General features: G+C 42.2%; 1 protein-coding gene across 1 annotated transcript in view; it reads left to right on the forward strand.

Annotated features, from left to right (window-relative positions):
* LOC141114021 (potassium voltage-gated channel subfamily KQT member 2-like) overlaps window positions 1-12,639 on the forward strand; it is a gene marked incomplete at its 5' end in the record, with an annotated part of 59,179 nt that overhangs the window by 23,988 nt on the left and 22,552 nt on the right. Inside the window, 3 exon segments of the mRNA XM_073607444.1 lie at window positions 7,291-7,520; window positions 10,993-11,101; window positions 11,341-11,472. Of these exon segments, the coding sequence (XP_073463545.1) occupies window positions 7,291-7,520; window positions 10,993-11,101; window positions 11,341-11,472 (471 nt within the window).

Below are 12,639 nucleotides of genomic sequence, written 5' to 3' on the forward strand. Positions count from 1 at the left end.
CACTCCCATATCCCCAAACTGTCAATGCTGATGTCCAAAAGTGTCTCCATTGCTTCTCCATCCAGAATGGAGACACTTTAAGACAGGAAGTGTATTACTGGCCAGATCACTAAGTGAAATAAAGGAAAAAAGGCCTCCACCACAGGATTGGTTAGCTGCAATATATTACATTTTTGTTTTGGGGTTTAACACCGCTTTATTACTTTAATAATTTGAATACTTCTCTGTTTTCTTGTCTACTAAACCCTTGAAAGGGCCTGAGGCTGTCTCCTCAGGGGTGGAGCTAGCCTGCTTAATACAAAATGGCCACACCTGCGAGGAGATTAATTTGTGAATTTTTAGGAGTAACAAGCTGGTAAAGATTCTAAGGCATTTACAAATCTACTAACTTCCTTAAATCAGACATTAAATTGTTAATAAGTATAGCTTAGCCTTCAAGCCACATGCTGCAGAACTTGATTTGACAGCGTGTCACCCAATGGCCTTTTAGTTGAAAAAGGCAGTTCAGTACTCCAAGTATCATTTTTTTTGCCGAGTGCCGCTGTGTGTGTGTAGCCATGGCTAGCCATTTATCTGACACAGAAGACTTGGCACTGGCAGCTTTATGGCACGCAGTCATTTCAGCTTTTCATTTGGCAGTGACAACCTATAACGTACTTGAGTAGCTTTGAAAGAACTCGTGGATGAAGTCGGTCTCCGTAACTAAGAGCCTCTGTGTATTAAAGTTCTACTGTATCAGCTGAAATGTGTCAGTTTTTAAACCTGGCAAGGTCTTTGTATTGTCTGCAACTGAACTTTTAGTTCAAAACATCACAAAAGCACTGCCAGAGTCTGACAACACCTTTAAAGTCTTCAGTTCTGAGGACTTGTTGCCTCATGACACCTTCCTGTCTGCTTTCTGGGCTAATAATGAACTGAGCACACCCTTGAATTAAAGTAGATGTAACCCCTTACTGAATAACATTTAGTCTCCTAACAATTGTGATCTTCAATTAAATACTTTCACTGTTTTTTTATTCATCCTGTGCAGCCACTTCTGTCTCTATGCACTACCTCGGTGGCTGCACGGCATTTCTTAGGACGAGTCTCCCAATGGTGACAACAGTGGACCATTCTTGTGTAATGTGCGTTGAAATGGCCACATGTAGTCTCCATCTAAAGCCTGTGTGACAAGGTGACAGCGTATTAGGAAATAGGACAAAGTGCTTTCACACCATAGCTGGAAGGGCCTGCATGGCATTTCTCAGGGTGGGTTTCTTGATGGTGACAACAGTGGACCATGTTTGTGTAATGTGTGTTGACCCAGCCACTTGTAGTCTCCATCTGAATTCTATGTGACAGGATGACAACACATTGGCAAGCAGAACAGAGCTTTGCCACCCCATAATAGGAAGGACCTTCATGTTATTTCTCAGGATGGATTTTCTTATGGTGACAACAGTGGACGATGCCTGTGTAATGTGTGTTGAAACAGCCACTTAGTCTCCATCTGAAGCCCATGTAATAGGGTGACATCGCATTGGGAAAGAGAACAGAGTGTTCTTACCCCATAACAGGAAGGACCTTCATGGCAGGATCACCAGAGAGAATTTTAATAAAAGCTGCAGATTTAAAAAGGATTGAAAATTGTTATTACAATATGGATTATGCAAGATATAAGGTATCTACATCTACTTTAATTTTACCTAACCTAGTTTTTTCTTCAGGGTTTAGAAGTAGCAACAAGCTCTTATTTTTTCCTTTCTAATTTGTGGCTTTGACGTAAATTTTTCCCTCTTCCCTAATTTCCAGTAAAGGGAAAATTATCTGCAATTGCTGCGCAGGGGAAAATAGGTACAGTGAGACTCTGTATGGGAAAGAACCCCCTTCTTCCCAGCTGCACGTCCTGCACCCTCTAACCCTCCCTCCTAACCTTCCTAGAATCCTCTCTGCTCAGTAGAGTTTCCAGAAATTTGGGGCTTAGCTTCTGTTTTTTTTTTCTCAAGTTGGTCAAAGATAATCATCATATAGCACCAAAATCTTTATTGGCTTCCATTGGAGCATCATTTTTGGGGGTACCATACATCTGACCTGAGAAAAAGAGGTCTCCACACCAATAATTTGGAGTCCAAAATTGGTAATTTTTCATAAAGGTCCAGGAAAACAAGCCAACCTGTGCTGTAGAGTACCCCCCTTCCTCGGGGCTCACAGTGCTGGTTGAGGTAGGTTGATGTGCTCTGTGCAGTTGAAGAATAGAATGGTAAATTTGCTAGTGTTGATGAAGCTTGGCTCATTTCTCCTACTCGTCCTAGACTGAGTCCAAAGCACCTGGAGGTGCCATCATAATTGAGAGCAGCTGCTTGAGATAGGTTGATGGGCTCTGTGTGGTTAAAGAATAGAACAGTAGATGTGATAGTGTTGATGAAGTTTGGCTTGTTTCTCCTACTTCTCCTAGATGAAGTCCAAAGCACCCGGAGAAGGGTGCCTTCATAATTGAGAGCTGCCTACCAAGAGCTGCTGTCCTCAATCATAGACCAAAATGGCCTCCCACCCACATCCTCTTAATTGCATACACCCCATGTGATTTGTGAAAACTCTATTTGAATAGAAAAGCACTAAAACGAATATCTTAACCCTCCTCCTACTAAGGCCTGAACTGCACAGCCTAAATGGCAAAACAACTAGAAGAGAGAGTAATTAACTGTATCTTCTCCTATCACCACATTAGACCTGATCTATTTATGTAGGCAGAGACAAATAGCTGTTGTTGTGGCTGTTTCTTATCTCTCACATAATCAATTTATTTTAGTTGATTGTCATTTTTATAGGCTTTGGTAATCTCGTGTTGCCAGACCGAGGTGGGCAAGTGACCCTGAACTGGATGGTAGCCACCAATGGTTACTAGCCTGCACATTGCAACACAGCTGGGTCCTTGCTGTGTAACTTAGTTTATATCTTCTTGCAGCTTTACATGGTTTCAAAATATGCGTAAAAATTTAGTCTTTTGAGCCCATTTTTGTTTGGTTTTTCAATACAGTATGGGATAAGATAACATTCCCCTTTCAATCTAATAATGCTTTTCACCCTTGGCTACCTCACAAAATGCTAAATACTTAAAGCCTAACTCTAGTCCAAAAATGTTGGTTATGAATGGAGTGGGGAAGAGTTTAAAATTTGGAGCCCATTGGAGAGCTTTCCCTTACTGGTGACACCGACAAGATACAGAGGGAATGATTGTCCTGGGACAGGAAAGCATGGACAGCTACTGACTCTTCTAAAATGTTTTTTTTTTTTGCTTCGACCCTTTTAGGTAAATTTCCCATCACTTCCTGTCCTGACAGGAAGTGAAGATACAACTCTCCAACGGGGTGACCAATCGCCATAAAAAAAACCTGACTGAGGTTCTAACCATTACCTATTCTTGCCAAAACAAAATAAAACGTTTTGGCTGGAGTTTGGCTTTAGTATAGTGGAATGTTCCTGTTTTAGGCCCTCTTATTTCATTACGGTGCGATGTCTTGTCTGCTTTTCAGTGCATGGTCTGATCCATACCATCACAGCTTCAGTACTAACATTACAAATACTTATGGTAACCTTGGTTTCGCCCTGCTGAAGATTGCTAATTTCAATTTCATGATCAATATTTAATTGAAATTCAATGTGCTGTAATTTTCAGGGGTTTTTTTTTTGTTTTTTTGGGCGAGATTCCAGTTTATACAGGGCCAGCCCCCCTGTGATTATTGAGATTACTACACTGGTGAGGCAGTTGGCATCTCTGGCCATTTTAAATTCCTAAGAAATGGTATTCCCCTATTGCACGCTATATCATATAAAACGCATTAAAATTCAACCAGGAGACTGAATTCACTAGGGATTGTCACTAGGTCATTTTACTGTCTAACTTCTGCTAAAAATTTGGTTAACAAAAGGCTTAGAATGTTGATCGGGGGTGTTCCTGGATTGCACAAATTGGATTACACTTTATAATGCCGCGTACACACTGTCGGAATTTCCGACAGAAAATGTTTGATAGGAGCTTGTTGTCGGAAATTCCAACCATGTGTAGGCTCCATCGGACATTTTCCGTCGGAAATTTCCGACAAACAAAATTTTGAGATCTGGATCTCAAATTTTCCGACAACAAAATCCGTTGTCGGAAATTCCAATCGTGTGTACACAATTCCGACACACAAAATTCCACGCATGCTTGGAATCAAGCAGAAGAGCCGCACTGGCTATTGAACTTCATTTTTCTTGGCTCGTCGTACGTATTGTACGTCACCGCGATCTTGACGTTCGGAATTTACGTCCAGATTTGTGTGACCGTGTGCATGCAAGACAAGTTTGAGCCAACATGCGGAAAAAAAAACATGGATTTTGTTGTCGGAATGTGCGATGGTGTGTACACGGCATAAGAGTTTTTGATGCTTTCTGTATCAGATCTGAGTTTAGGGTTCCAGAGAAGCAAGCTAGATGTAGCTACTGGAACCATATATTCATATAACCCAACTTACTCCCTCCTCAGTTCAGAGAGAAACAACCCGGCCTATCCCAAAATTCCATCAATTTGCATTGGATTCTTCCCCTACTCACTCTTCAGCACTCTACAGCTAATGCCCCAGTTTAAATACCACCAACCCTACGTGATTATGGAAAAAACGGAATATTCAAATTTTGGATTATTACAATTGGGGAGGCTAAAAAAAAAAAAAAAACGAGCCCTGGAAAAAGGTCAGCACTTTTAATTATAACAAGGTAGATCTCATGATCATGGGGGGGGGGGGGCTTCCAGCTTAATCTGTCAACTCTTGAGTTAAAAAAAAATATTTCTTTCAAAAGCCTGTACAGAAGAATGTAAGGCTCAACTCTAGGCTAGAATATAATTCTGGCTTTTCATGGGTTGGTTTATTAGAGCTAAATTTCTTAATTTACAGTCCTGCAGTCTTCCAGAATAGTTCCGGTTGTGATGACCTGTCCTTTAAATCTGCTTTTCTTGTGGTGATGTTGCCGTCCCTCTCATTGATGTCATCCCATACAATGTAGGACCAGATGCCACCACTGATCCTGCATTTGTACGTGGTGACGTTGAGGGGCCTTCTTACATTCAGGTGCTGTGGGGTAAGGTAAGCATTACTCCCTATTAGATTCCTCCTTGACAAAACCTTAAGGATATGTATTTCAAATCATGTGACCAATTTAGATTTTTTTTTTTCTGTTTAGCCATTTTGATCTACAGGGAGCCCTGTAACCTTTTACATTTCTACTGGTCAGATGCCTCCAAACTTTCTAAACAAAGGGCCAGCTTACTGTCCTTCAGACTTTGGGGGGGGGGCCTAACTGTGGCCATTGGGAGATGAAATTGGCCTGGGGTCAGTGGGAGTAAACAATGCATCTTTGGCATTAGGATGAGAAACAGAGTCCCATCGTTGTTGTCAGTGGGAGGAGTAGGGCCTCATCATTGTTGTCAGTAGAAGGAATCGTGCCCCATTGTTGGTGTCAGTGGGGGGGAATCATGCCCCATCTTTGGTGTCAGTGGAAGAGATAGTGCCCCATCTGTGTCAGTGTAAGGAATAGTGCCCCATCACTGGTATCAGCGGAGCAAATGGTTCCCAATAGCTGGTGTCCGTAGAAGGAATAGTGCCCCATCGTTGGTGTCAGTAGGAAGATTGTGCCTCTTTGTTGTCCATAACTGGAATTATGACCCATTGTTGGTGTCAGTGGGAGGAATAGTACAGTAAAACCTTGGATTGCGAGCGTAATTCGTTCCAGAAACATGCTTGTAATCCAAAGCACTTGTATCTCAAAACAAATTTCCCCATAAGAAATAATGGAAACTCAAATGATTCGTTCCACAACCATTTATTCATAGGTACTTCCGTTTATAGTCCATATAAAAAGATTATAGCAATGTGACCAGGTTGTTCAACCGTAAAATGTCCATCCGCAAATGGAAGCCTCCACAAGGTGATTAGAAGCAAAATCCAGCAGGAGCTACAGAGAATTAATAAGTTTTAGCAATATGTTGCTAAGTGTTGTACCTTCATTAAATGTATCCGTATTGCTACACTTAGAGGCGCCTCTCTTCTCTTTTATACTCAGTTGTGACATGACACTACTTGTATATCAAGACATCGCTTGTATATCAAGTCAAAATTTATTTAAAAATTTTGCTTGTATTGCAAAACGCTCTCAAACCAAGGTTTTACTGTATCTTGCATCAGTGGGAGGGACAGTGCCCCGAGGGCTGGATAAAGGCAAGCAAAGGGCCACATCCGGCCCCCGGGCCACAGTTTGGGGACCACTGCTACTGGTTTTACCCACTGGTGTCCTTTCAGGGACTGAATATTTTGTTAAAGGGATTGTCTATTATAAACTCTTGTAGCACTTTGCTGTAACCCTGTAGTCCCTTTCCCCTTTGCTGTGGTGGGCAGACTGATAAAGCTTCTGTGTTCATTTCTGGGAGTTTAGCTACATAAACGCTTCACCGATCATTATGCTATCCCTCACAAACCAGCACTAAATTAGCCTTGCTGGTTGTGAGTGAGCCCTTGGGAATATGGGGTCTTTGCTGTAGACTCAGAGCTGACAAAAAGGACATGTTTGTACCAATGCATGCGTCATACTTTGTATCCCCATGTTATGTGTGTGAATGCCATCATGGCATGTTATATCTTAAATACTATAAAGATACATGCTTGTGTATTTTTCTCTCATTTTTATACAATGGATAGGTGCATGCTGGGATCCGTTAGGGTGTTGTTCTATCCCCATGTGGCATTGTACTAAACTTTGGATTTACAAATTGCTAGATTTAGGATAGCCACTATCTGTGCTAAGTGCACTACAAATTTGCTGCTGCTGTTTTCTCTCGTAATAAGCTTAAAGGGAATGTCTATTTTCAGGTGACTGAAATGTGTTTGTACATGGCTTCTTGTACTTTTATATTGCTTTTATTTATCCATATAGTCTTTGTTCTGTTCTGATGATGATTTGACTCTTCTTAGTTTCCCATCCAAGATCCCAATGGAAATGAGCACTCTTCTGGAAAATGGAAGTGAGGAACAAAGCATAAATAGTCAACAGAAAGCTTTATATAGGCCAGTAGGTTAAATATAACCGAAGTGGACAACCCTTTATAGGGTGACCAATGAAATGGCGGCGATTAGTTGACAATCTGTGTTCCTTCTTGTAAGTTGTATTTGGTCAGCGCACATCATTGCCGCATCATGCTGATCTTTCATTAAATGATTTTGATTTTGAACATTTGGCTTTTTGGTTAGTCCCTCCTGTTTTTTTTTTTTTTCTCCTTAGCAACAGTCAAAAAGTCAGCTTGAAGGAACGAGTCTTCTCCAGCCCCAGAGGCGTGGCCACAAAAGGCAAAGGCTCCCCGCAGTCTCAAGGTGTGCGCAGATCCCCCAGCGCTGACCAAAGCATGGAGGAAAGTCCTGGTAAGGTGCCCAAGAGCTGGAGCTTTGGAGACCGGGGGAGGACACGCCAGGCCTTCCGCATCAAGGGATCGGCGTCACGACAGAATTCTGAAGGTGAGGGTATTGCATCAGTGAATGTATATCATCATTCCACCTATGATGTCGTAACAAGTGATAACACATGTATAGTACCTGTCTTACCTGCCAAATGATTTGGGCAATAATCAGGATACACCCACTCCATTCTATGTGGCTGCCTAGAAAAGGGTGGTGATGACTCAATGGCAAGCCTGCTGTAATGCAGCCTTCATGGCCAACCTTGTATTTTTTCTTTTTATTATATATATATTTTTTTTGTTTACTATTGTAGCCCTCTTTTAGGGTGGGGGCTATGAGAAAGGCCCACCCCAAACAGAATATGGTGCCAAACCTGTAGGTAAACAAGAGAACCAGAACCTTCACTAAATAGGAGAGTTTGTTTGATAATAAAGTTGGCAGTGCCTCCATCCGATATAGGGCCTCTGTGAGCAGAGTAGTCTAATCAAAATGGGAAAAGAACTACTGCAACCAGCATAGTCTTCCTGGTGGCATTGTGCATATATATCCGGTTATATATAGATATTAATAGAGATACTTCCAGATGAATGTTGCAGCAAAGTCCAGTTGCACGGACCCCTGAGGATGATGTAGCATCTGTCTTTGTGTCAGGGATCCAAAGACAGGATCAGTGGCCATGGGGAGATCCTCCAACTGTTGTCCAAACAGCTTGGAATGGAGCTTCTCACTGGCAAGAACTTTGGCACTGGAACTCAGAGTCAGCCTATCTACTCTGTGCTTTAGTATCTTACTTATAGTTTCTAATCTGACATGCAACTGGACCTTTAAGCTAATGATCCCAAAGTGGCCACTGAATGTCTAACCTGGCTCTAGCCTATGCTGGCTATCACGCCCTAAGCTAAAACTAGCTATAGAATCACAGACCAGAAGGGACAGGGTTAACTAGAATAACAGGAGCTGCATATAAATTATATTGCAATAAACAGGTTCACTTACCAATATACTGATAGATGGCCACTACACATACAGCAGCACAGACCTATCTTTCTGGCACTGTGCATGTGAGATAATAACAAGGATAGGGAAGTGATGCTCTGTCTGTCACAATAATTTAGATATACACTCAACAGCTGCAGTTAAACTATTCGATCATAAGGAAAATAGTTCCTTCTAGCTTGAGGTTAAGCAGCATGGACACAAAATTGGCTGAGGCCTTCTCTGTCTCCATTTCCTCCTTCCAGGGTTTCAAAGCCAAAAATACAGGGACAGGAAGTGCGTACATAATAATACATTTACAGTCAATTACAAATTCAGACAGTAAAGGGCAGAAGATCCCTACTCTATTATACTGAACATGCCTTTCCTGATCCCTCTAAATGCCGTCAAGCTGTACTGAAAGTTTCTCCATTCTGGCCATTGATCCAACCACCATGCTGCCAATATCAATATATATAAAAAAAAGCAGAATTGGGAAGCGCAGATCCAGGAGGTGGCAAGGAATCAATTGAAGATGGAATCCATGTGAAATTTAAAACCGTTTATTGCTGATAAAACATGTAACCAATACACAAACACGCGTGTTATCTGAGGAAGGGGTTAAACCCCAAAACATGTAAACGTATACCGCTCAAGCTCCAGCACCGGCTGTTATACTCATTACATCCCCTGCTCTGATCTATTTGAGGCTTTGCCGATGTCTGCCTGCGGTCGGAGCGTGTGATGTGGCCAGGGAGGAGTCCTGTAGCTCAGCCTCGTTCCCGTTGCCCCTCCAGCATCCATCTCTGGTCTCAACGGCCGCTGCAGCAGCTCTGCCATCTTCTACTCTGGTCATACAGTGATCGTGCTTCCTGGATCTGTGCCCAGCCTTTCCCTTCCCTGATGTAGCCCGGCTTTGGTTATGGTCACTGCTCCCAGCTGTTGGAAAGTGTTTCCAAGCTTCCCATTTTTGGTCTGCAGCCCCCTCTGTCCACAGCCCTCACAGTAGCGGGACAGCTATTTCTCCACCACTTTTGGCTCCATTGCTGGCACTATCACAGTGAGTTTGGCCATTCTGACAATTTTTCCCATTTGTACTGTGTATTGGTTACATGTTTCATCAGCAATAAACTTTTTAAATCTAACATGGATTCCATCTCCAATTGATTCCTTGCCACCACCTGGATCTGCGCCTCCCAATTCTGTTTTTGTCTGTTTCTCATTTGGTCATCTGAGTGCGGTAGCAGTGGTCCAGTGTGACTTTTATAATTACTTTAGCTGCTTAGTTTACTTTCTGCGCTTGGTTCCCTGTTGGAATTTTCATGCCAATATCTATATCACTATGTACCTGTCTTTATTTGACAGTGATCGTCAAAGAGTGACACATGGTTAACAAAATATTTGCCATTTTGAAAGTAATGTTGGTCACCTGGATGGCCCTAAGGTTGCAGGGGAGGGGGTGCTGGTAAAGGCAATTGTGTGGTGCTCAGCTGCACCAAGTTCCTTGGGTGAGCATCCCTTTTGGAGGAGAAACCATTTATTAAACAAGTCTCATTTTATCTTTTCTGGGATCTGACTGGTCATTGTAAGCAATTGGCCAACTTTTTCTCCAGCTTTCATAAACATGGCGGAGAGTTAAGACACCTAACGGTTTCCATTATCTCTAAGGGACCTGGGTGCTGAGATTCCTGTGCTTGAGTTCTTGAGACCTGCTTTGGCCATTATAGGGGATTCCCTCCCTGTCTTCTGGATTTTGTATTTATCATATACTAAAGGTAACCCAACTGAAGAAGTGGGAGCAACCTAAGGATGGTGGGAACTACCAAAACTCCAAGATGAGCTGGGCTAGGAACTACAACATGGAAATCTCACCATTTGAGACCCCAAGAGATATAACACACATATAGGAAGAGATATAAGAAGTCTTTTGCCTTCTAGAAAATATAGGTAATACAAGTGTTATTTTTAAGATGTCTGTAACTGGAGCGGTCTGTGTTGTCTCAACCACTGGTCGGGTTCTGACCTGCATCGGCACATGACCCTTGGATTACTGGCACATGATCCTTTGATCATTTTGATTACTAAGGTTGCTTCTGTATGACTCATTTTTAAACCTCTTTTAGTAGTACTGCCACTATCTTCCATTTCATTGCATTTGAAATGGACTTGTCAAAAGGTACTTCTAGACATCAAATGATCACTAAGTCCATGATGGTCCAAGATGATTGCTGTATTATGGAGCAGTTGGACATTTGTGGGCACCCTGTGGTTGCAGAAAAAATTAGCTTTCTGCCCGACCTTGGGATGAGAATTGATCATTCAATGGATTTTCTGGATATTGTTGCTACTAATTTTTTTTCCATGGTTGGCTGAACAAACTTGTTTGTCACCACAGATCTGGTAATAAGATCTCCCTGTCACCGTCTCTTACTACAGCAGGTGCAGATTTATGTATTAGTCATTTTATAGAGCAATTTGGGGCGGCTCAACCACCTTCTCATACCTCTGGTTAGCCATTGTTTGTACCTAATTGATGGGAGGTCTCTCCCCCTAGAAGCCAGTCTCCCAGGAGAGGAGATTCCTGAAGATAACAGAAGCTGTAATTGTGAGTTCCTGTCTGAAGAGTGGACCCCCGGCCTAAAGGCGTCCATTCGAGCTGTTTGGTAAGTTTACTGCTCAACAACAACAAGGTGGGGAGGGGGGCCGATATTGCATTTACAAATCTTGGCATTTAGTTGAGTGTCAGCACTTGCTTTCTCTTGGAAGGGAAGAATGAAGCCAGGGAAATCTCCCAACATGAATCTCCAAGAGATCTAGGAAAAACTTAGTTAATTCGGTCTACCTGACTAAAAAAAACACTTTTTTTGGTGATTGGTTGACCTTGTTTGCTGTTTTTTCCCAGCGTCATGAGGTTCCTGGTGTCCAAGCGGAAATTTAAGGAGAGTCTACGACCTTACGATGTCATGGATGTGATAGAACAGTACTCGGCTGGACATCTGGACATGCTCGCCCGAATCAAAAATCTCCAGTCCAGGCAAGACCTCTTTAGCAGCTCTCTCACGGTTTTATATACACATTAACACCGATTGCTGGTGACCCTTGATATCACAATGGCACATTTACATTAGTAAATTTTTTTTTTGTGCCTATTTTGGTTTAACATTTCCTTCTAAGATGCCTGCATATAGTATATCATTGTATTGTTTTAAAATGTGTATTTCGTTGGCCCTTGGTTGTAGTTGTTGCACCACAAGAATGCCCAGTGGAGGGTTGTCAAATGTTACTTGAAGGACCTTTGGCACCAGCTCTTTGTAACCAATAACAAAAGGATTATGGGGAAAAAATGGTGGGATGGTGGCCATGATGGCTCAACAGCTTTATCCTACTGCAGGATAGTTTTGTGGATTCCCAGCACCAGCTCCGTGTCTACAATAAGAGGGGGTTATGTCTACATCCTTTTATGAACCAGATTTCACCATGGTGAATAAGAGCTGGTGGTATTGATAAAGGAATTTATATAGATGCTGTGATTGTACATTGCTGTGTACTTACAGAAGCTAGGGGGCCCCTTCTTGAAGGAAATTGTCCATTTGCCAGCACTCCACTGATGCTACCATGAAAGTCTCTCAAAAAGAGCTTCGAAAAATATTTACTGATCCAATGCTAAAAGGATTTGTTTCATTGAAGGTTAGAGAAATTTAAGTCATCCATAACTTTGTCAGAACAAGTTCTTCACATTGTTTTCTGTGTGTTTGTGCAGATCAGGGTGCACTGGTGTGTAGAAACTAGGCCTATTCTTTACACAGATATATGATCCTCTAATCTGGAAATTTAAAGGAATGCAAAAGCTAAGTCACATGTCCTCCACCACTGTTATGGGTACTCTTAAAGGTTCTTGGATAGTCAACGGGTTCTGGTGATCAATGTGCTTATGTCAGTGGGGACTTGACACATAGTATGACTGACAGCAAAGGGTGCTACTCAATGCCAGATACATACAATTAATAAGAGAAATGGTTAGGTTTGAGGTTGGAGGGAGTTTAGGTAGGTGGTCAACTGTTAGAGATATTGTTGGGGTTATATTTGGAGGGACAGTTGTCATCAAGATTACTGTTGGGGTTAGTGTGGGGGTCACAGGGTTCTTCATGTTACCAGAAGTGTTGGGTGTTACAGGGAAGGTTATCAGTGTTACTGAGGGTGA

This window comes from Aquarana catesbeiana, linkage group LG12 (assembly GCF_042186555.1).
Source record: "Aquarana catesbeiana isolate 2022-GZ linkage group LG12, ASM4218655v1, whole genome shotgun sequence".
Lineage (NCBI taxonomy): Eukaryota > Metazoa > Chordata > Amphibia > Anura > Ranidae > Aquarana > Aquarana catesbeiana.